Source organism: Trichosurus vulpecula, chromosome 3, assembly GCF_011100635.1.
Source record: "Trichosurus vulpecula isolate mTriVul1 chromosome 3, mTriVul1.pri, whole genome shotgun sequence".
Taxonomy (NCBI): domain Eukaryota; kingdom Metazoa; phylum Chordata; class Mammalia; order Diprotodontia; family Phalangeridae; genus Trichosurus; species Trichosurus vulpecula.
This window is the reverse complement of record NC_050575.1, coordinates 356,348,745-356,372,709: the sequence shown is the minus strand read 5'-3', so window position 1 is coordinate 356,372,709 and position 23,965 is coordinate 356,348,745. Positions and strand designations below refer to the sequence as shown.

At 37.1% G+C, this 23,965-nt stretch overlaps 1 protein-coding gene across 1 annotated transcript; it reads left to right on the top strand.

Moving 5' to 3' along the window:
• The first annotated feature begins 1,127 nt into the window (after positions 1-1,127).
• Positions 1,128-12,323, top strand: LOC118842599 (tetratricopeptide repeat protein 39B-like). The gene is made up of 3 exons (XM_036750032.1): positions 1,128-1,250; positions 10,309-10,433; positions 10,577-12,323. The coding sequence occupies exons 1-3, from the start codon at positions 1,128-1,130 to the stop codon at positions 12,321-12,323; spliced, it is 1,995 nt and encodes a 664-aa protein (XP_036605927.1).
• The last annotated feature ends 11,642 nt before the right edge of the window (positions 12,324-23,965 follow it).

Below are 23,965 nucleotides of genomic sequence, written 5' to 3'. Positions count from 1 at the left end.
CCATGACATCAGGGAAATGATGACATGACTTGCAGTTGACTTTGATTTGAGTGAAGGAGGGCCGTGCAAGGTCACCAGCTTCACTTTCTCCTCCAGAACCATCTGGGTGCAGTAACCAGATATTCATTAGGATGACTGGAGATGACCAGTCATGCAGGATGCAATAGGGGATCATTCAAGATTCTTTGATACATACAATCAAAAGTAGTCAGATGAATATCTGTTGGTTATGTTATAGAAGCTATTCTTGTATAGCTATGTACCCGTAGAAAACGCTACAGATGATTGAATTGAAAAGTTACAGAGGTAACTTGTTTAATATGTCTCTTATTATGGCTATTAAGTATGTCATAAAACAGGAAGATGTATGTCCACCAAAGGTTTTTGCTACTGTCATGGGGGGTGTTAGATTTAGAACCCAAATGGAAATTATTCACTATGAATGCTCCTGTTTGTTGATGACATTGTGCTGATTGCAGCAGTCCCCTGAATTCGTGTTCAATGAGAGGGCTTAAAAGAGATTGGTCTAATAAATCCACACAAGAAAAGCCACATAGATGAAAAATACTTTTCCTACAGACTTTGACGTGACCGGACCATCCATTGAGGTAGCTCACCAATCCTTGTATCTCTCCTAGGCATTGCAGATTAACCATGAGCTGGATCTAAAATGCTCGATCATTATGAGACTATGCAACATAATCAGTTACTTCGAACTGCTCTGTTATAAAACCCCATCTTTTTCTGTCGATGTCAACCCAGCTGTGGAACACTATAGTGAACTGAATGAAAAGAAATAAAAATTAGTTTCACCTAGAGATACTGTAAAAATGAATAGTAGGTTTTATTAGACCACAACACAGTACAAAGAATTATGAAGTAGATCTCAAAATATATTATCAAAGAAATATATGAGTATTAAAGAAGATTGGCTCTTCACATGGTGAGAGTGGTCATGGACATGAATGGCACATAATACAGGTATGGATGGATTGTGATCTTCATCATTATGGCCAGATCTTAGATTTGTCTGAATATTTTAGTATTCTGTAATGCTAGGAAATGTCTGTAAATCATGTAACACTTCACTCTCCAAATTGCCAAACTCAAAAGGCAGTGGGGACACAATGGTGAGTGTAAGTGGCTTACATCGGATATTTGATGACTTGCATAGAAAAAATGGCATGAAATATACCATTCATGAAATGTATGATGAGAAAATAAGGCAGTTATGTAGTGAAAGTGACGAGGTAGATTACTGACCATATTGTGGAGGGGATTCTTGTTCAGGTATTGTCTAGAATAAATGGTGTTTGGAGTTTCTTCCAATTCTGAGATTCCATGATGTTGAAGGTGGGGACAATAGTGGGAGAGTTGAATGTTGCATTTAATGCCCTTAAAATGTCAAAATACATAGAGGAAGACCTCCAGAATAATGATTGCTCTTCTGAAAGCAGTTTATAGAAGGACATAGACGAGAATCACAGAGAAAATGAAATTATACGAACAAAAAACTCTCAAAAGAAACATTATAAACAATCAACAATCATATGAAAGTTTGCCCCAAATTACTAATAATAAGCAAAGTGCAAATCACAACTTTAAAGTTTTACTTTATGCTCAATAAATTGACAAAAATGATAGATAATAGAAATAGGTGGTGTTTGAGGGACTTCAGAGAAATCTAATTAATACGCTATTAGTGGAGTTGTGAATTGTTCCCATCATCCTGGAAAGTAATTTGGAATCATGATTTGAAAAGTGACAAAAATGTCCATGGTCCAGATATTCCATTGCTAAGGCATATACCCCAAGGAGGTCAAAGACAAAAAGGAAGATCCTACATGTACCAAAATATTCATAACAGCATTCTTTGTGGTAGCAAAGAACAGAAATCGAAATAGGTGCTCATCATTGGGGAATGGCTGAACACATTTGGCACTCGGTATGGAATATTACTGAACTGTTAAATGACAAGTATTAAGAGCTCAGAGAAGCGTGAGAATTACCTACATGGACTGATGCAGAGTAAAGTGAACCAGACCAGGAAAACAATATGTAACACTTACCACCCTGGCACCCACTTCCTTGGTCAGCTGTGTTACATTTCACCCAAGGGTTCTCCAGTATCCTTAAGGGGGATTGGAGTGTCTAGGATCTCCATCAGGGGTGTTCCCTCACTGACAGAGATGGGTCTTCTGCTCCCCAGTTCCATTTTACCACTAACAGTAGGATTAGCTTTTACAAAGAAATATTTACTTCAAAGGCATAATGACAAACATGCAAACTTACTCCCTAACACTTGTGGCATGATTCCTCTGCCCTCCCCAATCTCTGGACAGTTTCTATATAGCACAATAGACCAACTTCCACTTCCAACTCCAACCCTACCCCTCACGCCCTTATGCTCAAGTCCCAGGTAACTGACTTGGCTAGGCTTTCCTGCTAGAATTGCTGGCTGTACCATCCCATCTGTACTGTAATCCTGGCTCCAAGGTTGCCATATCTTGAACATTCAGGTTCTGGAGGATCACCATAAAAGAGTTCAGTTCATGTCTCCCATATGGTGGGTGCACTACAAGCTTCACCTTCAGAATACAGCAGGAAAGAGCCAACAGGAAAAGAGGGAGACAGTTATAGCCTGGCAGTTTTAAAAGACAGTGCAAGAAATCAGTTTTTTCTCGCTATGTAGCCAGTCAAAGTAGGCTACCCATGCCTACGTGATAGGGAACTCTGGGAAGCAGGACACCTCCAACTTGGGAGATCTGGGTATGCACAGACAAACCTCCTTACAAATATATACAATGACTTCAGCAATGTCAATGGAAAGTATACGACAACAAAACTAAATTCTATGGAATTATAATGACCAAGCGTGGTCATTGAAGAGACAGGACAATGGGTGTGTTGGTTAGTTTCATTGAACTGTATTTTTCTCTTTGTAAGTGTAATATCAATTAAGTTGGGGCTTTCTTGCTGTTTTAAAATGAATAAGTGTCTTTGATTGAGCCTTACTAGGTGCTAAGCCCCAGGCCCAAACCCCTATTAGGTGCTAAACCTATGTGGGTGTGAATTGGTAACTAAGGTGGGGCCCCAGATGGGGCTAACTAAGGAAGGCCTGATTAGATCTTTGCTCCTAAGTTTGCCCCAAACCCCTAATTGCTAGGTGCTAAGCCTATGTGGGTGTGACGCTCCCAGGGTCCTAAGGGGAGGTGCTAACTCCAGAGACAATCATAGGAGCCTAAGTTTGATAATGTCTGAAACTGTATTAAAAAGGGTAGACAGAGCCATTGGCTTAGGGCTGTCACTCTTGGTGGCATGCTGATGTGGAGACTTTGGGCAGCTGTAGCTGAGGACCTCCAACTTGTAAACCTGGATGCTGGGACTTTGTTAAACTCTGGTAACTATGTATTGTGATTTGGTCTGTTTCTAATGTATTTTTGTATTTGTATTTGCTCTGAAGTTCAGGGTGCTGGTTTTTTTCCTTGAGCTAAGTGAATGATGTCTGCATGCTGGATTAAAGTAAAATTGTTAACCCCTTAACGTTGCTTTCCTTAGTAAAGCAGATCAAAAGAACCTATGCTGGCAGCATTCTTGTTGTTGGGCTTGTGTTGGTTTTTCACCCCCACAGCAGCTGCTAGCCGGATTGTTGAAACAGTAAGTCATTAGAATGGATGGCCCATTGAGTGAGGAAATAAACATTATTCAGAAATAAACATTATTTTAAAAAATAATAAAATGAGATTAAAAAATTTAAGTCCCAGAATATGAGAATATATAGATAAGTTCCAAGCTGTATAATTTAAGGGAACATTTAGTATCATAAATTAATTGAAACACTGAAAAAACTTGTAGTTATTTATGTACGTAGCAGGCATGCTATGCATTTGGCAAGAGTTAGGTAACCCACTTCCTTCTCTATGGTCTCTTGAACAAATTGTGAATTCTCTGGGCAAAGTATGACATTTTTGGAGGCATTAAGCTTTTCCTTGTCTGGTCCTCATCTGGCAGGACCTCAAGTTCAAAGTTTCAAAGTTGTAGCAAAAATGAAAATTAACTAGTTGACAACCCAGGAGTGATATATATATAGTTCATATGTCTTAACTGAACCTTGTATACACATAGACATAGACTCAAAGAGTGACCCCTTTATTGGTTCCTTTTACCTTTTGAAGGATAAAATTATGTTGAGGCAAGTCAATAAATTATTAGTGTCTCTGCTTTGGGCAGGCAGAGCTTTAGCAGGTGTCTGAATAATTGAAATATTCTATCACTGCTAAATCATGTTTCCTACCAAGCTTGTGTGATCTGTTAACCAAACTTCTCTATTTCCTCTTTCTTCCCAGATAATCTATGGTATACTTAGATTATATATAACTTCTATTTCTGCCTCCATTGGTCTTCACCCAAATGCTTTCCATCATGCTTCTCCAATCTGCTTCTTGGATTTCCTTGTATAAATATATTTTCTATAACAATGTGACACCCCTGTTCTCACATACACCTTTGCCTAACATTTTTTTAAAATAAGTCATGCCATTCAGAGTCATATTCTAATCATGGACCTAATCCCACCAAGTCTTGATATCTAAGTCAAATCTCCCTGTTTGCCATAGGTTCTACATATCACTCTGGTTTTCATCTGTATTTTGTATATTTGTGTATAACGAATGGGTTCTTAACCCCAAGGGATCTGTGGATAGATTCCAGGAGGTCTGTAAAGTTGGATAGAAAAAAATACCCTTATTTTCACTATCCTCTAACTGAAATTTAGCATTTCCTTCAATTATGAATTTAAAAAAAAAATTCTGAGAAGGGTTTTATAGGCTTCACCAGACATCAAAAAGGGTCCAAGCACAAAAATGGTTTAGAACCATTGGTGTATAGACATCTGAGGTCATGACATTTCTTGTTGGCTTCTTTATGGAATTTTTGTTCGGGATATCTTTTTTGCTTCATCTTACAAATGTAGTTTCAGCTTGGTGGACATAAATAGGAAGTCTTCCTACCTCATTCTTTGTTTCCCCAGTATCTATCATAGTATGAATAGCTGGCACTTAATAAATGTTTGTTTGATTTATTAATTTTCTAAAAAGAATAGCCTTTATAATTCATCTGATTATTATCACTTTCTTACCACTCACCTAAGTCCTTGTAAATTGCTTTTGTTTCCACTTATCTTTAGAAGGTCATTCCTACTTTAAAGTCATCTATAACATCTTAGTCACCAAAGTCATTTTTTCCCCTTAGTCATCATTCAGTGGTCTTTCCACAGCATTTAACACTGTTGACCACACCTTTTTTTCTTGATACTTTCTCCTCCCTTGTTTTTCCTGAATCTATTTTTCTCCCTTGACTTTTCTTGCACCTGTCTCCCTGTTTCCTTTATCCTCTATGCACTCGCTGCCCTAATCCCATTTTCTGCCTGCTCAAAACCAGCCCTGCCCTCCTATGAAGTGCTCCATGTTTCAAAATTTCCTTTCATTCTTTCCCTACATTCAATTCTCATCCTTTGAGTACAGCTGGGGCATCAGAAAAGCATCCTAATTAAACTAATTCACACTAAGGTGTAATTAAAAGTCTTAGACTTAACACTTCCAGGAGATATTTACCTATTAACACTTCAGTAGATCAGTCACTGAAGTTATTCATCAGTATGTTTTCCTTCCACAGATACAAACAGTGGCCCTTCCTGTCTGAGTTTTTTCAAAAAAATAAGGATAAAAATTGCCAAGTAATACTCCATTCCTAATATCAATGCTATCCCAGATTCAGAACACTTGGAAATTAATATGTCCTTCATTTAAGAAATTCTGGATCCCTCAAACTGCAGGTAGACAGATTGTTACCAAAAGGAGTTACCTGGTATAGCTAAAACTAGGGGCAGAGAAGGCAGGCAACCACTTAGAGTGTAGCAGACAGAGATGGAATAAGGAATACTGTTGATAATACTTTTTATAAATGAGTAGATGTGTAATGCCAGAAAATTCTGCTGTGAATGGCATATAGGTGTTTATTTTTAAATATTTCATCAAGTGTGTTTGAGTATACACTAGGTTTCAATACTGGCTATACACTTAAACAACAGATTCTTCCTCTCTTCATCTCTGCCAATCAAGTAAAGCCAATAGGCTGAGTTTACAGAAGGCAGAACAAATACCAGTGGAAAATTTAGATATCTTACTAGTCCTAAGTATGGTTTGGATTAGGAAGCTATGTGATGGTCCATTTGCCATAGAACTATTTAGTTTGATTGTATTTTTATAGTCATTTACACAAATTACTTGTCGTGTATACTTAATATGTATGCATCACTGTTCTGTATCATTAAAGTATGTCATTAACTTTATTCTGTTTTACTTAATTTTAACACTAAACTTTCATGTCTGTTTCTCTTTTTTTGCTATAATTTGTTATTTAATATTTTTAGTTTTCAACATTGATTTCCACAAGATTTTGAGTTACAAATTTTCTCCCCATTTCTACCCTCCCCCCGCTCCAAGATGGCATATATTCTGATTGCCTCTTTCCCCAGTCTGCCCTCCCTTCTGTCACCCCACTCCTCCCCCATTATCCCTTTCCCCCTTACTTTCTTGCAGGGCAAGATAGATTTCTATACCCCATTACCTGTGTATCTTATTTCCCAGTTGCATGTAAAAACAACCTTTTTGATTTTTGAACATTTGTTTTTAGAACTTTGAGTTCCAAATTCTCTCCCTTCTTCTCTCCCCACCCACCCTCCTTGAGAAGGCAAGCAATTCAACATAGGTTATACCTGTATCGTTATGGAAAATATTTCCATAATAGTTATGTTGTGAAAGACTAAATATATTTCCCTCCATCCTATCCTGTCCCCCTTTATTCAGTTTTCTCCCTTGAACCTGTCCCTTTTCAAAAGTGTTTGCTTTTGACTACCTCCTCCCCCAATCTGCCCTCCCTTCTATCATTCCCACTCTCTTATCCCTTCCCCCCCATTTTCCTGTAGAGCAAGAGACCCAATTGAGTGTGTGTGTTATTCCCTCCTTAAGTCAAATCCGATGAGAGCAAGATTCACTCATTCCATTTCACCTGCCACCTCTTCCCTTCCATTATAACTATTTTTCTTGCCACTTTTATGTGAGATGATTTACCCCATTCAATCTCTCCCTTTCTTTTTCTCTCAATATATTCCTCTCTCACTCCTTAATATTTTTTTAGATATCATCCCTTCATATTCAACTCACCCTGTGTCATATATATATATATTCCCCTTAACTACCCTAATACTGAGAAAGGTCTCATGAGTTACAAATATCATGTAGGAATGTAAACAAAATGGTTCAACTTTAGTAAGTCTCCTGTGATTTCTCCTTCCTATTTACCTTTTCATGCTTTGCTTTATTCTTGTATTTGAAAGTCAAATTTTCTATTTATCTCTGGTGTTTTCATTGAGAATACTTGAAAGTCCTCTATTTTATTGAAAGTCCATACTTTGCTCTGGAGTATTATACTCAGTTTTGCTGGGTAGGTGATTCTTGGTTTTAATCCTAGCTCCTTTGACCTTTGGAATATCATATTCCAAGCCCTTCGATCCCTTAATGTAGAAGCTGCTAGATCTTGTGTTATCCTGATTGTGTTTCCACAATACTCAAATTGTTTTTTTTCTGGCTGCTTGCAATATTTTCCCCTTGACCTGGGGAACCCTGGAATTTGGCTATAATATTCCTAGGAGTTTTCTTTTGGGGATCTTTTTCAAGAGATGATTGGTGGATTCTTTCAATTTCTATTTTACCCTCTGGTTCCAGAATATCAGGGCAGTTTTCCTTGACAATTTCTTGAAAGATGATATCTAGGCTCTTTTTTTGTACATGGCTTTCAGGTAGTCCAATAATTTTTAAATTTTCTCTCCTGGATCTATTCTCCAGGTCAGTGGTTTTTCCAATGAGATATTTGACATTGTCTTCCATTTTTTCATTCTTTTGGTTCTGTTTGATAATTTCTTGATTTCTTATAAAGTCACTAGCTTCCACTTGCTCCATTCTAATTTTTAAGGCAATATTTTCTTCAGTGGTCTTTTAGACCTCCTTTTCCATTTGGTTAATTCTGCCTTTTAAGGCAGAATTCTCCTCATTGGCTTTTGGGAGCTCTTTTGCCATTTGGGTTAGTCTATTTTTTAAGGTACTATTTTCTTCAGTATTTTTTGGGGTCTCTTTTAGCAAGGCATTGACTTGTTTTTCATGATTTTTTTTTGCATCACTCTCATTTCTCTTCCCAATTTTTCCGCTACTTCTCTTACTTGATTTTCCAAATCCTTTTTGAGCTCTTCCATGGCCTGAGACCAATTCATACATTTCTTGGAGGCTTTTGATGTAGGATCTTTGACTTTGTTGACTTCCTCTGGCTGTATGTTTTGATCTTCTTTGTCATCAAAGAAAGATTCTATAGTCTGAGTCATTCTACACTGCTTGCTCATTTTCCCAGTCAATTACTTGACTTTTGAGCTTTTTGTCAGGGTATGACTGCTTTCAGAGTGAAGAGTGCTTTGTCCCAAGCTTCAGGGGTTTTCTGCTGCTGTTTTCAGAGCTACTTCTATTCTGAGGTGGCATGATGCTCTTCTCCTGGCCTGTGCTCTGGTCTGTGAGTGCAAGCACTCCTTTCTGTTGTGTAACTACCAGGAGGACTCCCTCTCCACAGCCACCACAAGCTCTGCTACACCAGCGCTCCTCCCCCAAGAACCGCCAACCAGGACCGTGACCCAGATCCAAGCAGGGCAAAGCAAGAGAACCCTGCCTCTGCACCAGCAAAGTACTCCCTGCATGCCTGCTCTGATCTGCTGCTTGATTCTTCCCATCACGTGGGCCAAGGGCTCTGGAAGTAGCTGCTGCTGAAGCTCTGGAAGCAGCTGCAGGAGCTTCCTGCTGCTGCCACCATTGCCCCCAGGGCTGGGGCCTGACCATGAACTTCTGTCATCCAGATCCAGCAGTTTTCCCACTGACCTGCTCTCTTGTCTTTGGCGTTTGTGGGTTGAGAAGTCTGGTAACTGCCACAGCTCAGTGATTCAGGGCCCTGAGGCTTGCTCCACCCAGTCCACTCTGCACCTGGGCCCCACTGGGCTGCACTCTACTCCCAGCACAGTACAATAGACCCTTCCCAGTGACTATCCAGGCTTTCCTGGGCTGGGGACTTGTTTCCCTCTGTTATTTCATGGGTTCTGTAGCTCTAGAATTTGTTCAGAGCCATTTTTCCAAGTGTTTGGAGGGATTTGGGGGAGAACTTAAGCGAGTCCCTGTTTTCAAGCCACCATTTTGGCTCCACCCCCCCCCATGTCTATTGCTCTTATAAGCAGTGTTGTCTGCTCACAACTTCTTTTAAAACTGCAAGGAGCTGTATAATATTGCATATATCTAGGGCCCAAAATATTAGGCTTGCATCCACTACAATATGAAAAACAAAAATAATGTATACATCAAATCCTCTTACAAGGAATATCAGTATGCCTTTGTATGATATTAAATGGGATCTGGTAGTGATGAAGCATTCATTAAATATATCAATCCTACCCCATTTGCATCTTAGAAATTTCTAGAAATGTCTAAAGGAGCCCTCATCTAAGCTAGAAATGGTGCATCTTGGGTCTGTGGGTTAAAAATGGTCCTCAGCTTGTTTTCCTGAAGATAAAAATCATTTTAAGGCAATCCAAAAAATTATTCCCCACCCCCAGCTCCCTACTGAGTTATTGTGGCCATATCTTTAAGAGTTGAACCTTTTGAATGTTTAAGACAGAGTAATTGAATAACTGTGAACAGCAGTTACCTTTCTTTTTTTTTTCATGTGAAACTACTTTAGTACATCTTAAATAACAGTACATTTTAAAATAGTATTTGTTTTGCATACAACTTCCTTGCAGTACACTGATTTTAAAATTGAGTATAAAAGGTAAAAATGGATACAGAATGTGGAGAACTCAACAGAGCTATTTTGTAGAAAGAGAAAAGGGGGGGGGGTGGTTCTTTTTGCAAGGCCCAGGCTTAATACAATTGCAATACATTTCTGTACAGTGACTATAGCTGATAATACTATGAAACCCATAGCCCAAGTAAATACTAAGGTCTGACAAAAGCAGTTTATCTGAACTGAAACAATCCAGAAGTTCTCTCTGCCTCAGAGTATCTGTCTTTATGTCTGTTGCCTCTTTTCTTCCCTGTGGCTGGTTGTCTCTAGCCCCACTTTTCTATCTGTCTGTGTGACTTCCTTTTTTTTTCTTCTCTTGTAAAAGTCTCAATCATATTGCATTACCCAACTCTCTGAATTCTATTTTTATTGCAACAGCAACAACTTGAAGGTTTCAGTATTGGTCTGAACCCTGTATGTGACATACCAGTTACTTTTTCATTACTCAGGAAAAGCAACCTTCCTTTCATCCACATCACTGCACCCTGTATATGTTGTTTTTTTATTTTTAAAATTTTATTTATTTTTAGTTTTCAACATTCACTTCCATAAGATTTTGAGTTTTAATTTCCTCCCCTCTGTCCCCTTCCCCCTCCCCAAAATGGTGTGCAATCTGATATAGGCTATCCTGTATATGTTTTATATCCTCTCCAGAGTGGAAAGCAAATATGGCATTTCCTAGAATTGAAATGGAAAGCAAGGAGGAGGACCATTTTGAAGATGCCTTTGAAGAAATTCCAGTAGCAACATCAATCAACCTTACTTCATCCTTAGAAGAAAGTACAATAGGATTGTATTTATTTCTAAGTAATAAATTCTCAGAAGCTTTGGATTCACTTCGCCCATTGTATAATAAAAGCATGTACCATGCCCTTATCTATGGCGCTATTGTGGTTTTTAGGGCCTTCCTGACTTTTGATGTGCAAGATATAGAACTGGCAAACACCACAATGAATGAAGTTTTGAAAACTTGTGAAAACTTCAGAAAAAAAACCTCATTTGTTAATTCACTGTCTCGTCTAATTTACAAACAGGGAATAAATAAGGTTAATGAAGAAGAATTTCATGCAGAACTCTGCTATGCTCAAAGTTTAGCACTGAAAGCATCATTGATACTTTTACAAGATGAAAGTATGTTTGGTTTTCTCAAATCTGGAATCAATTTTGGGCTAAGTTACCAAATATATAAAGACTGTCAACAGCTATTATTGCATTTACCAAACTACCAAAGCAAAACCCAGAAACATTTGGCTGGAGCAATAAAACTTGGAATTGGAATATTCAATTTGGTATCAGCACTTTTACCACCTAAGATCCTTCCATTATTGAATTTTGTTGGTCATGCTGGAAGTTTGGAATTAGGTCTCACTTTACTCTATGAAGGTGCATCATCTTCCAGTATTCACAACATACTGTGTTTGTTTACCTTGTTCCTATATTACAATTATGTCTCTGTAACTCTTGGAACTGGAAAGGAAAAGAAGCATAATTTTGAAGATCTCCTTTTAAGTTATCTCAGGAAGTTTCCAAAGTGTGTCTTCCTTGTCTTTTGTTATGGACGCTTAAGCATGCTGAAAGGGAATTTTGAATTTGCAGAGATAAAACTTCAACAATGCATTTTTTTACAAAATGAATGGCAGCAGCTTCATCACTTCTGTTACTGGGAACTTATGTGGTGCTATATTTTCCAGCAGGAATGGCATTATGCTTACCACTATGCAGACCTACTCTGTCAACAAAGCAAATGGTCCAGAGCTTCCTATACATACAACAAAGCTGCCATTTTGAGCATGCTTCCTGCTGAATTTGTGAAATCAATAGGTGAGGATATAACATCTTTGTTTTTAAAAGTAGACAGTCTAAAAATAAAGGTTTTAGGGCATTCTGTCCCAGTGGAAAACTTTGCTGCTTTGAAATCTAAACGCTATAGTAGTACTACCTCATGGCATTTAGCACAACCTGTTCTGGAGCTTATGTATATCTGGAGCGGCTTCCGAATTATAAGAAGAAGACGAGACCTCATTTCACGCTGGGTAGTACTAATTGAAAAAGAAGAGGCAGTTTTACGGAAAGGTCGAAACAAAGATTATCAGATAGATGACATGTGTTTGGTATACTTACTCAAAGGTCTATGCTTGAAATACCTGCGCAAATACTGGAGAGCTGAGCTATGTTTCAACCATGTTATTCAAAATGAAAAGATGATCAAATTTGACACATATTTGGTGCCATATGCGTACTATGAGCTGGGAATACTGCAGTATAGACGAGGCGATAAGAGCACAGCAATAAGGACCATAAAGCGGATTAAAAACTTCAAAGACTTTTCCATGGAGACCAGGTTACGGCTTAGGGTTCATTTAGCCCTTCAGCAAATGACTAAAGAAAAATGATTTTAAAACAAGAAGTGGTTTTATTTCCCATAAATGTAATGTCTAAAATAAACAAGATGCCATTAACAAGTAGAAAAATCAGTTCTGTGTGGAAGGAATCCAAGAATAGGCAGTTGCTAGAAGTATCTGAACAATAAGTAAGGTTTCTACCATCATAATAGCCCCCTCTTTTCAATAGCCATCAAATGCTTTGTAGGTTCAATTTAGCAAATAGAATAATATACATTCTTGAATAATAAAATGTAGAAGATTGATCCGGGGAGGTTAAAGGGATGAGGTCATTGTTTAAAGGATGGATGGTATCTCCTGGCCCTAGCTACCAAAAAGGCAACTAGGTGGTTCAGTGCATAGAGCTTGGACCAGAGTCAGGAAGACCTAAGTTCAAATTCAGCCTTAGATACTTACTAGCTGTGTGACCCTGGGCAAGTCACTAAACCTCTTTTTGCCTTAGTCCCATGGAAAAGGAAATAGCAAACCACTCCAGTATCTTTGTTAAAACAACAACAACAAACCCACAGACAATATGGTCCACAGGTTTATGAAGAGTTGGAAATAATTGAATCTACTGAACCATAATGTCAGCCTGGCCCTTAGCATCATAGTTTATTCCTCATTGATTGCTTCTCTCAGCATTGGGAAATAATTTGATTGACTGCTATTGTAAATGAGAAGTACTACTTTGTATTGGGCCTATAAAAGGAAATATGAAGACCCTCTGGGTCCTAGAGAGAGAGGAGGGAGAGGGAGAAAGAGGAGGAAAAAAGAGACTTTGATCCCTGCGGTATGAAGCCTGTGGATTGGCCCAGTCACTTAGGGTTTTTCACTCCCAAAAGTCAGCCCTGGAGAGAGCTGTGTGATCAGTACAAATAGCTCCCAAATTCCTGTTTTGGAGGATTCAGGAGAGTTCCTGAATACCAGCCTTTCTGAAAAGTATCTATAGAGTTACAGGACCCAGACTCTTAGAAAGAGAAGGGAGAGTTGCTTGATGGCACATCTTGGAGAGAAAATCCCAGAGTCTTAATCTTGTACAGTATAGGTACTTGGTACAGCCTTTTGACTGAGTCCAAGTTTTACATAACAAAACTTTTTTAAGGGGATTTGTTCTCTGAAATTTGGATTCAGTCAAAGGGCCATGCTTGAGGACCTAGAGGGCCACACATGGCCTTGAAGCCTCAGGTTCTGCACCCCTGTTTTAGACAGAGAAGGAGATGTTCCTGGTTAGCCTCTTAGAAAGAAGAGAATAGAGCAGAGTCAGGGCTGCTGTTCAAGAACTCCTTACACTTGACCTTGTGGCTCTCTGTTTCAGTCTATAAACATCACACCCCAAGGATCAAAGTATTTTCTCGGGTCTCTGGCATCAGCTCTCTCCAAGCAGGTCTGCCTGCTCCCTTTTATAAGACAGTATAAAGGGGGTTATTCTGATCTATAATAGGCTGAGCCAGATGAAACTTAAACAGTTAACGTCATCCTCCATGAGATATGAATATGTCACCATTCAGTTAGTAGACAGGTCCTGTACATTCCTTTCATTGAGGTTTTAATGGGCATGTCTACACCTTCCACAGGGAGATGCAATCAAAGCCCTGAATCATGGGGTAATAGATCTAGAACTGGAAGGCCATCTAGTGCAGAGGCATCCAGTCCAGATGCCATGTTTGAGAAGATGAGGAAACAAGTTCAGGGAACTTAAGTGACTGTTCCCCAAGCTTACACAGGGAGAGGTGAGATTTGAACCATGCCCTTTGACTCCAGAGCTGTTCTTTGTCTGTTGTACCATGCTGATATGATCCCTTTAACTTCAAGGGAGTTGATCAAAGTCCTTTGATTATCCCTCCTCAGAAATATAAATGATCAAAAAAGGTTATAAAATATCCTAGCTCTTTCAAAAAGTTAGTTTGGTATAAAACTTTCTAAAATGCATTTGTCAACATCTTAACTGAATGTTATATACAATACCCAGATGAAACTAGGGAAATAAGACTAAAGGATTCAAGTGCTAGACAGGCGCTTAATTAATAATGCATATTGATAGACTGACTGAAAAAAAATCAATGAAAACTTTACAAAGCCTTCTCCAGACAAAATAATTAGGTGTTCTAAGTTGTATAGTTTCTGCTGGTTTTTCTTTTGGAAACATTTTTTCCTTATGCACATATCTAAGAGCCTTCTCCACAAGAATGTTATTTCTTATTGATATACTGATACAAGTATATAGAAAAATATTTGTAAATCTTTTTCATTATAGGGCACATTGCTAGAATTGCAATTTTTCTACCAAACACTAGAATAGTTGAAACCTTCCATTCCCTTTTTCAAGGAGGGGAAAAGGGAAGCATGAGAAAGGCATAGAGAAAAGGAAGAGAGGAGAATCTATTTAGATGTTCAAGAAGCCCTCTCCATTATATAATCCCAATTAGGACTCATCTTCATTTCATTCTAACTACGGATGCATCTCTGCCTTCTCTATTGCTCCTGAACTAAACTGAGTTGAAGACTACTATGGTACAGAAACCAGACTTAGAGGAGTTAGAACTGTAAGAGACCACAGAAATCATTTAGTCCTATCCCTTCATTTTACAAATGCAGAAACTGAGGCCCAGAAAAGTAAAGTGACTTGCTCAAGGCCATAGAGGTAGCAAATGGAATTTGAATCAAGGCTCTATCTCCACCTCTACAGTACCACATGGTTGTTCTGCCTCAGCTAGGCCCTAATTTGGATTGACTCAGCTGGTTGAGACCCACCCTTTTCCCTTACAGTTACAGGAGGTAATTAGAAAAGCCCACCTCTGTGGGGATAGACACTTGGGTGAAGTTGCTTTAATGTATCAGCATGTCAGGATAATACCAATGGGAAAATATCAGAGAAAGACCTTCAGATTAGCCACTCTTGCAGTTTTAGAAAATTTTCCATGGTAAATTATCAACAAATTGTTTGTGAACAACTGTGCTCATACACCTCTGTCATTAATTAGGAAAGAATATCCCTCTTAAAGGCCTTGAAAAAATAGATCATTGTCACTTACTTTGGTCTGAGTGATTCCTTCATTCTTTTCTTTTCATCCCTCTAGCCATCACTCTTTGGGGTATATAGGAAAGGGCATTGCCTGTATTCTTTCTTTTCTCTTTGTGGAATACCACCATTTGAATGAACAGTAAATGTACTGTAAGTTTCAGTGGCTTTCCTAAAACATGAAGAATTAAGGAAGGGCAATCTTCAACTTAAGTTGAAATATATTTAACACATAAAAGCAGTTCAGTCAATAGCACTGACTGGTGTTCTTACAGTTTGTTATTGTTGACCATTCCTAGAAACTTATAGCAATATGATTCCTAACAATGGAGCTAAGCACATGCATATTATCCCCATTGATATTTATGTAAATGAAGTTATTTAAATTTAGTTTCTTTGAGTGTTTTAGAGACCTAGTGGTTAGGAAAAAAGAATAGGATTTATATGCTCAAAGAATAATATCTTTATAAGACTTCAACAAATATTTTTGATACTAGAGATCTTTCTCCAGTTTTGTACATGAATTTCCAACAATGGCACCATCATTTTTTCAAAGGCATTCAGCTTTGAAAATGTTAATTTTCCTTCCTTTTCCTTACTCTCTTATTATATCCGATATCGAGAAGCCTTCAGATGACTCAAATTTGTCTTTTTTTCCCAACTATCATAGCATCACCATATACCTCTGTTATTTCAAAAGCCTAATTGATACCCAATTTCCTCCTGTAAACAGGGCATTCTACTCATATCCATGAAGCTATTTATTATACTATTGATTTGATCATGTCACTCCTCTTCTCAAAAATTTCCAATGGTATCCCATTTCTTACCTGAAAAAGTTTAAATTCTTTATTATGGCCTTCAAGGTTTTCCAGAATCAAGCCTCATCATATCCAACTAACCTTAATTCTAACTCCTCCCCAGCAGGAATCCCATGCTTTAACTAGACAGTTATCACTGTTTCCAAACATAGCCTAATTACCAATTTTATGCCTTTATTAATGTTGTTTCCCTTCTACTTATATAAATCCAATATGTTCAAGATCACCTCTTTCATGAGTCTTTCTATGACCACTCTAATTTGCATTGACTCCATAGGATTCTAGAATTTAGAGCAGGAAAATCTCAATGACTGACTTGTCCAAATTCTTCTTTCTATGGATGAGGAAATTGTATTTCAGAAAGAAATTACTTATCCAGATTCATATAGGTAGTAAAGTAAGGATTCATACCCAGATTTTTTGATTTGGAATCCAATACTTTGGTACTTTCCTACCACTTAATGAATGTTTGAATTTAATTTATTTAATTCCTCCTTTCTGGAATACACATCATTTGGGAACATACAATGCTGATGAACTTCTCTGGACGAGCAAAGAGAATGAGGAATGGCTGAACAAGTTATGGTATATGATTGTGATGAAATACTATTGTGCTACTAAGAAATTATGAAGGGGATGGGTTCAAAAAAAAACCTGGGAAGGCGAACTGATATAAAGTGAAGTAAGCAGAACCAGGAGAACATTGTGCATTATAATGATGATCAACTGTGAAAGACAATGTTCCAAAGCAGTTCCAAAGGATCCATGATGAAAAATGCTATCCACTTCCAGAGAAAGACCTGATGAACTCTGGGTGCAGATTGAAGCATATTTTTTTAACCTTATTTTTCTTGGTTTTTTTTTTGCAACATGACTAATATGGAAATGTTTTGCATGACTTCATATGTATAATGGATACCTCATGTTGCTCATCTTCTGCTCATTTTAAAAGCCTATAATGAAGATGATTCTTCAGGAGAAAAGACTGAGGGTACTTTTTGCAGTATCTGGCCAAGTTATTGTCAGACTGATGGTCAGATATATATTGTGCAGTATAGGTAGGAAGAAGGCAAAAGAATTTTAGGGCAGTAATTAGGAAGTATTCATGTTCAGAAGCACTTGTGCTAGGTACTGGGAACATAGACCAGAGAACAAACAATCCATTCTTGTAAAAAGTTTATATTCTAACTGTGGAGATGACAAGTACAGATCTAAGTATATTCAGAATAAATGCAAATTAGTTAAATATAAGGTAGTTTAGGAGGGAGGGCACTAGCAGTTGGGTGTCAGAAAAGGCTTCTTATAGAAGTGATACTTGAACTGAGTCCTGAAATAAGTAAACAATATAATTTCTCTGCAGTTACCTATAGAATTTTTAAAAGAAAGCTGCAGGTTATGGAAAAATATGACCTCTACACAAAGAAATGCTGATGGCCTTGAGAGGAAATTAATAAACTTAAAGAATGTGTTATATTTTGCTTATAATGCATTATCCCCACAAGTATGAAATATGTCAGTGTTGAAGCCACTCGTATGGCTTATTGTAACTTATTGTGGTAGGAGAGTCATGAAAATTAACCATTTAGTGCAGCTGTTCCTGTGAACCTACAACCCTTACCTTTTTAATGACAGCAAAAAGACTGGAAAAAGAAATTCATTGCCACCAAAGTCCTTGGCACTGTTGTATGGTTCAACATCAGAAACAAATATGGTTTTATTAGTGGAATGACATTAAAGAAAATGCATTACCATTTGCTTTGCCACCACACCCTAAGCATCATGGGACCTTTCCATCTGATTTAATGCTAAAATGTACTATGGCTGCTCTCTCACCCATTTGAATGTGAGCTCTTTGAGAGCAGGGACTATCTTCACTTTTATATATCACCAGACATTAGCACACTACTTTGCTTGTAGTGCTTAACAAATGCTTTTTTCATTTATTCCATTCTATTCCATTCAATCATCTTGTTTTTGTTAGTCATAGGAAGGTTTCTTCATACTTATCAGCTAACACTAGCGGTCACTGTATGAGACTATGGAGTTTTTCAAGACTTACCAAAAGATAGATAAAAGTTTTTTATCATTGTGCCCTAAAAACAAATAGATCCCCAAATCCCAGTACGAAAGAAGTAAATCAATAGTCTCTTTAGTATCATGTCTTCTTAGGCTTCAAGGTAGCTTGGTATGGTGAACAGTATTAACTATTCTTTCTCTTCTATGAACAGTATTGTGTTAACTACTGTCTCCACTTTAGCACTTGAAGACTGCCTTGGACTGTTACTTAATTGATGTGAGAGTATATTTTAGCATCACAGATTTGAGGATCGGAAGGGAGCTTAAAGATCTTCTAGTTAACTTTCATTTTACATTTGCATTTTAACCCAAACAGGTTAAATGGCTGTGTGCCTAAAGTCACACAGTTATTTAGTGACAGGGCTACACCAAATATATAGGTCTCTGGACTTTTTGTCCATTGTTCTTTCCATTATGCTATACTGCTTCATATATGTATATATATGTGTGTGTGTGTGTGTGTGTGTGTGTGTGTGTATTCTAATTAGACTATAAGCACTAGAGAAGTGGTCACCAAGCTTTTTTGATCACACAGCTCATCATTTAAATTTTTTGAGCACACACCCTTCATATATGTATACTCATTTATAAATTGTACACATTACTATTATACTAATATATACATTATAAAACATATACAAAATTGCTATTAAAAGGAAGATATAAAGAAAAAACTTTAAAAATATTTATTTACTTTTAAGAATATAGAACGCTTTCCCTCACTTTCTCACTAATACTATTCTTTGTAAGAGCAATGTAATTGAGTGTTTCATTATTTTTAAAAATCTTGGTTTAACAATTTGTGACAGTGATTTGACAGTCTCTTTCAAGGTTCTAGGTTTAATGTCTTCTGAAGTAGGAAGGAAGGATTCACCCTGATTGGTGAGAACCCATCAAATCTAGCAGGTCCCCCTATACTATGTACTACTCTGAATATCTTCCTGTCATGCAGACTTTCCCTCATTTTTCTTTTTTCAAATTAAGAAACATTTATTAAGAGTTTCCTATATGCTAGGCACCACACTAAGCACTGAGAATACAAATATAGGAAATCAAAAAGAAATACAGTCTTTGTCCTCAAGGAGCTTACCTTCTTTTTTAAGAAATTAGTATTTTCAACATTCACTTTTATAAGATTTTGAGTTTTAAATTTTCTCTCTTCCCTTTGCTCCCCTTCCCCAAGATGGTATGCAATCTGATAAAGTCTCTATGTGTACAATCATATTAAACATTTTTCCACATTGGTCATGTTGTGAAAGAACAATCAGAATAAAAGGGGAAAACCAAGAGAAAGAAAAAAACAACAAAAAAAGAGAAAATAGTATGCCTTGATCTGCATTCAGACACCACAGTTCTTTCTCTGGATGTGGATAGTATTTTTAATCATGAGTCTTTTGGAATTGTCTTAGATCATTGCATTGCTGAGAAAAGCTAAGTCTGACAATGTTGGTCATTGCACAATGCTGCTGTTACAGTGTACAATGTTCTCCTGGTTCTGTTCACTTCACTAAGCATCAGTTTTTGGAAGTCTTTCCAGTTTTTTCTGAAATCCATCTGTTCACATTTCTTATGGAACAATAATATTCCATTACATTCACATACCACAATTTGTTCAGCCATTCCCCAATTGATGGGCATCCCTTCAATTTCTAATTCTTTGCCACCACAAAAAGAGAAGGAGCTTACCTTCTAATGGAGGAAAACAACACATAAAATGAAGTTGAAAAGATGGGGAGGGAGAAGAGGAGGAGAAAGAACTCATGCAAAGGTATGGTGGAGAGAGAAGTCCAGAGAGAAGCAAGAGCTGAGCATAAAGAAGAATGAAGGTATGAATATGGTTGGCCTGGGCACTTCCTCAAAATAGAGGTTCCAGGAAGAACTGACCAATCAGAGGAAAAGAACTAGGGGAGTTGCTCCAGGATGAGAAGGTTGCGGGAATAGAGGCATCTTTCAGAGTGAGAAGGCTTTTTATGTTTCTCTTGAATCCTGTGTTTGTATTTCAAAGTTTCTATGCAGTTGTTTAGTCAGGAATGCTTGGAAGTCTTTTGTTTTATTTTTCCCCCTATAAGATTATGCCTAGATATTCTGGATAAGTTATTCTTGGTTGTAAGCTTATATTGCCTTCTGGAATATCATTCCAAATTTTCCACTTGTTTATTGTGGTGGCTGCCAAATCTTGTGTAGTCTTGACTCTGTCCCTTAGTACTTGAGTTCTTTTTTTCTGACTATTTGCATTATTTTTTCTTTGACCTGAAAGCTCTGGATTTGGGGTATAATGTTTCTGGGAATACTTATTTTGGTGTTTCTTTTGGGAAGTGACTGGTGAATTAATTTTTCACTTTCCCTGTGGTTCTAAGAGATCCAGGCAGTTTTATGATTTCTTGATAGGCTCTCTTTTTGGTCAAGATTTTAGGCAGTCCAGTGATTTTTAAATTTTCTTTCCTTAATTTGTTTTTCAAGTAAAGTGTTTTTGATATGAGATGTCCAATGTTTTCTCAGTGCTTTGATTCTTTTTTAAAATATTTCTTATTGCTTTGTAGAATCTTTAACTTTTATTTGATCAATTCTAATTTTCAAGCAGTGTTGTTAGGGTTTGATTAAAATTTTTTTCTCTCTTGTGCTAAACTGTTAATTCTCTTTCAATTCTTTCTTCAGCAGCTTTCTTCCATTTCCCCCTTAGTATTCAAATTTCTTTTCCAATTATTTCCTCTAGCATTCTGATTTCATTTATACAACCATTTTTAGTTCTTTTTAAAAGATTGTTGATATGTCTCTTCCAAGAATTCTAGCTGAACTTTTGAACTTGTACTGAAGCAATGTTTTTTTCTTTGAGGTTTCTCCTGTAGATGTTCTGAAGTTATTCTCTTTTTCTAATTTTTTTTTTGGTCATGCAGGTCTCTGTCATAATAGTTCCTTATGGTGGGATTTTTTTTTCTATGTTCACTTACTCTTTAAGCCTAACTTCAGACTTTGAGTTAAGGCCATGCTTTGTGTGGTTCTGTAGAGAATGGCTAGCCTATGCTTGGTTTTGTTTTATTGTCTTCTTGGGTCCAACTACTGCTTTCTTAGATTATTGAATGTTGTGTTGATCCAGGATCTCAGGGAAAATTCAGGCTAGGAACTTGCAAGCTTTCAGCGTACTCAAAGTGGTCTAATCCAGGACAAAAGTCTGACTGTTATCTTTCTGTTCCAAGCCCTGCAAGTTCCTGACTTGAGCATGTCAGTTGACTATGAGCCACCCTCTGGATCCACTCACAATCCCTGTGACTTAGAGCAAATCACCTTTCTCTCTCCACCAATCTCTTATATGTGTCGTCTCCCCCTTTTGGTATGTAAGCTTCCTGAATACAGGAACTATCTCTCTTTTTATTTTATACATTCTTTTTTTTTTAATTTTGAGTTTCAAATTCTCTCTTGCCTTCTAGCCCCTCTCTTACCCATCGAGAAAGCAAGCAACATGATACTTATTATATAAGAAGTCATGTAAAACATTGGAAATATGTTTTACACAATTACTCATGTATAATCAATATCAAATTGCTTGCCTTCTCAATGAGTGGGATAGGAAAGGAGGGAGAGAATTTGGGACTCAATTTTATCTTTTTTTTTTTGAGGGGGGAAGGCAGGGCAATTGGGGTTAAGTGACTTGCCTAAGGTCACACAGCTAGTAAATGTGTCAAGTGTCTGAGGTTGGATTTTAACTCAGGTCCTCCTGACTCCAGGGCCAGTGCTGTACCCCACCTAGCTGCCCTAGGGACTCAGTTTTAAAAATCAATATTGAAAATTGTTTTTATGTATAATTAGGGAAAATAAAATAGTAAGTTTTTAAAAATTCCATATTAGTCATGTTGCAAAAGCAAGAAAAATAAAATGAAAAAATATGCTTCAATCAAGTGATAAACAGTCAGAGTTCATCAGTTCTCTCTCTGGAGGTGGGTAGCATTTATCATCAGGAGTCATTTGATATTGTTATGAATCATTTTATCGATCTAAGCAACTAAGTTTCACAGTTGATCATTATATAATATTGCTGTTACTGAGTACATTAGCCTCCTGGTTCTGCTTACTTCACTTTGATCAGTTTATATAGGTCTTCCCAGGTTTTTCTAAAAGCATCCTGCTCATCCTTTTTTATAGCACAACCGTTGTTTGGATCTGTCTTTATTTGCATGGAAAGTGTTTTGTAATTGTATTCATATAGTTCCTGGGTATGTTTTGGCAGATAGATTCCCAAATATTTTATATTGTCTCTATTTGTTTTTTCAGTTGATTGTCTAGCGTTCTCTAAATATACCACCATATCATCTGAGTGAATGATAGTCTTGTTTCCTCATTCCCTATTCTTATTCCTTCAATTTCTTTTCCTTTTCTTAGTGATATAGCTGACATGTCTAGTACAATATCAAATAATAATGTTGATAATGGACATCCTTGCTTCACTTTTGATCTTATTGGGAAGGCTTCTATTTTATCCCTATCACACTGCAGGTAATGTTTGTTCCTGGTTTTAGATAGTTACTACTTACCATTTTAAGAAAAGTTCCATTGATTCCTATGCTTCCTAGTGTTTCTATTAGGAATGGGAGTTGTATTTTGTCAAAAGCTTTTTCAGCATCTATTGAGTTAATCATGTGATTTTTATTGCCTTTGTTATTGATATGTAAATTTTGCTTATAATTTTCCCAATACTGAATCAGCTCTGGTTTTTAGGTAATCTTTAATTTATACATTTTGTTAACTTTGTCAACCTTTAAAGAAATATTGATGTTTAACCTGTAAATTATATATAGCTTCCCAAAAACAAATGGCATTCACAATGAAATTAATAAGAATGCAGGCTTATAATAGGGACATCATATAAATATTATTTATTTTAAATCACAAAACTTATGCAAAGTGTTCCCAGAGGATGCAGCATGAACTGGGATCACAAAATGTATGTCTATATAGCAATCATTTGGAGAGAAATTAAGTTCCTTTATTTAAAAAAAGTTATTCTGTTCTGCATTTTTAAGATTTTTATGATTTAAAAAAATCTTAATCTCTAAATCCAAATAATAGCCAATGGGTTATTTACCACCCTTACTTTTAGGACTTTATTTTGTTTTTGGTCCTGACCTGTAATTTCATCTGCATAGAGAACTCCCTGCACAAGACAGCTAGCTCCCTCTACCACTGCAGATATGCACACGTTCTGCAACTTAAATCCTCATAAAGAGCTGCCCTGGGTACCAAGAGATTAAGCATTTGTCCAGAGTTGTTTAAATTGGCGATGAACTCAATTACATTTTCAAAGGGGAATAGGAGGTGACAGCACATTTTCTTTTTGTAACTTTTCCATACAGTTAGGTCCTGTGGCACTTTTACAGAAACAGCAGCAAATAATCCCGCCCCCCCTCCAAATCTCACCCATTTCCTCTCTACTCCCCTCCCTCCTCCATTGCTGTCTTTTTGGCAATATTTGAAAATCCTGAAAACAAAAGAGTCTGCTTAAGGGGAACAAGAAGGATGTAAACAATTTTAAGGTTTGCAACACAACCTGTACACTGAGGAAGAGAACCTCATAGGGAACACTGAATATATCAGTCTGCTCACAAGGTAAAAGAGCAAAAATTAGAAACCAGATAGTATGGATCTATTTCACTCCTTTGACTTTTTCTTCCCATCTCTTTGCTTAGAGAGGGTTGGGGCAAAGACATTTCAAACTGAAAAGTGATGATTCAGAGAAGGAACTA

Coding starts and splice junctions, on each gene's coding strand:
- LOC118842599 (XM_036750032.1), top strand. CDS start 1,128: ATGGTGAGTGTAAGTGGCTTACATCGGATATTTGATGACTTGCATAGA. Junction 1,251..10,308: donor TATGTAGTGAAAGTGACGAG/GTAGATTACTGA, acceptor TTATTGCAACAG/CAACAACTTGAAGGTTTCAG. Junction 10,434..10,576: donor CCCTGTATATGTTGTTTTTT/TATTTTTAAAAT, acceptor ATGTTTTATATC/CTCTCCAGAGTGGAAAGCAA.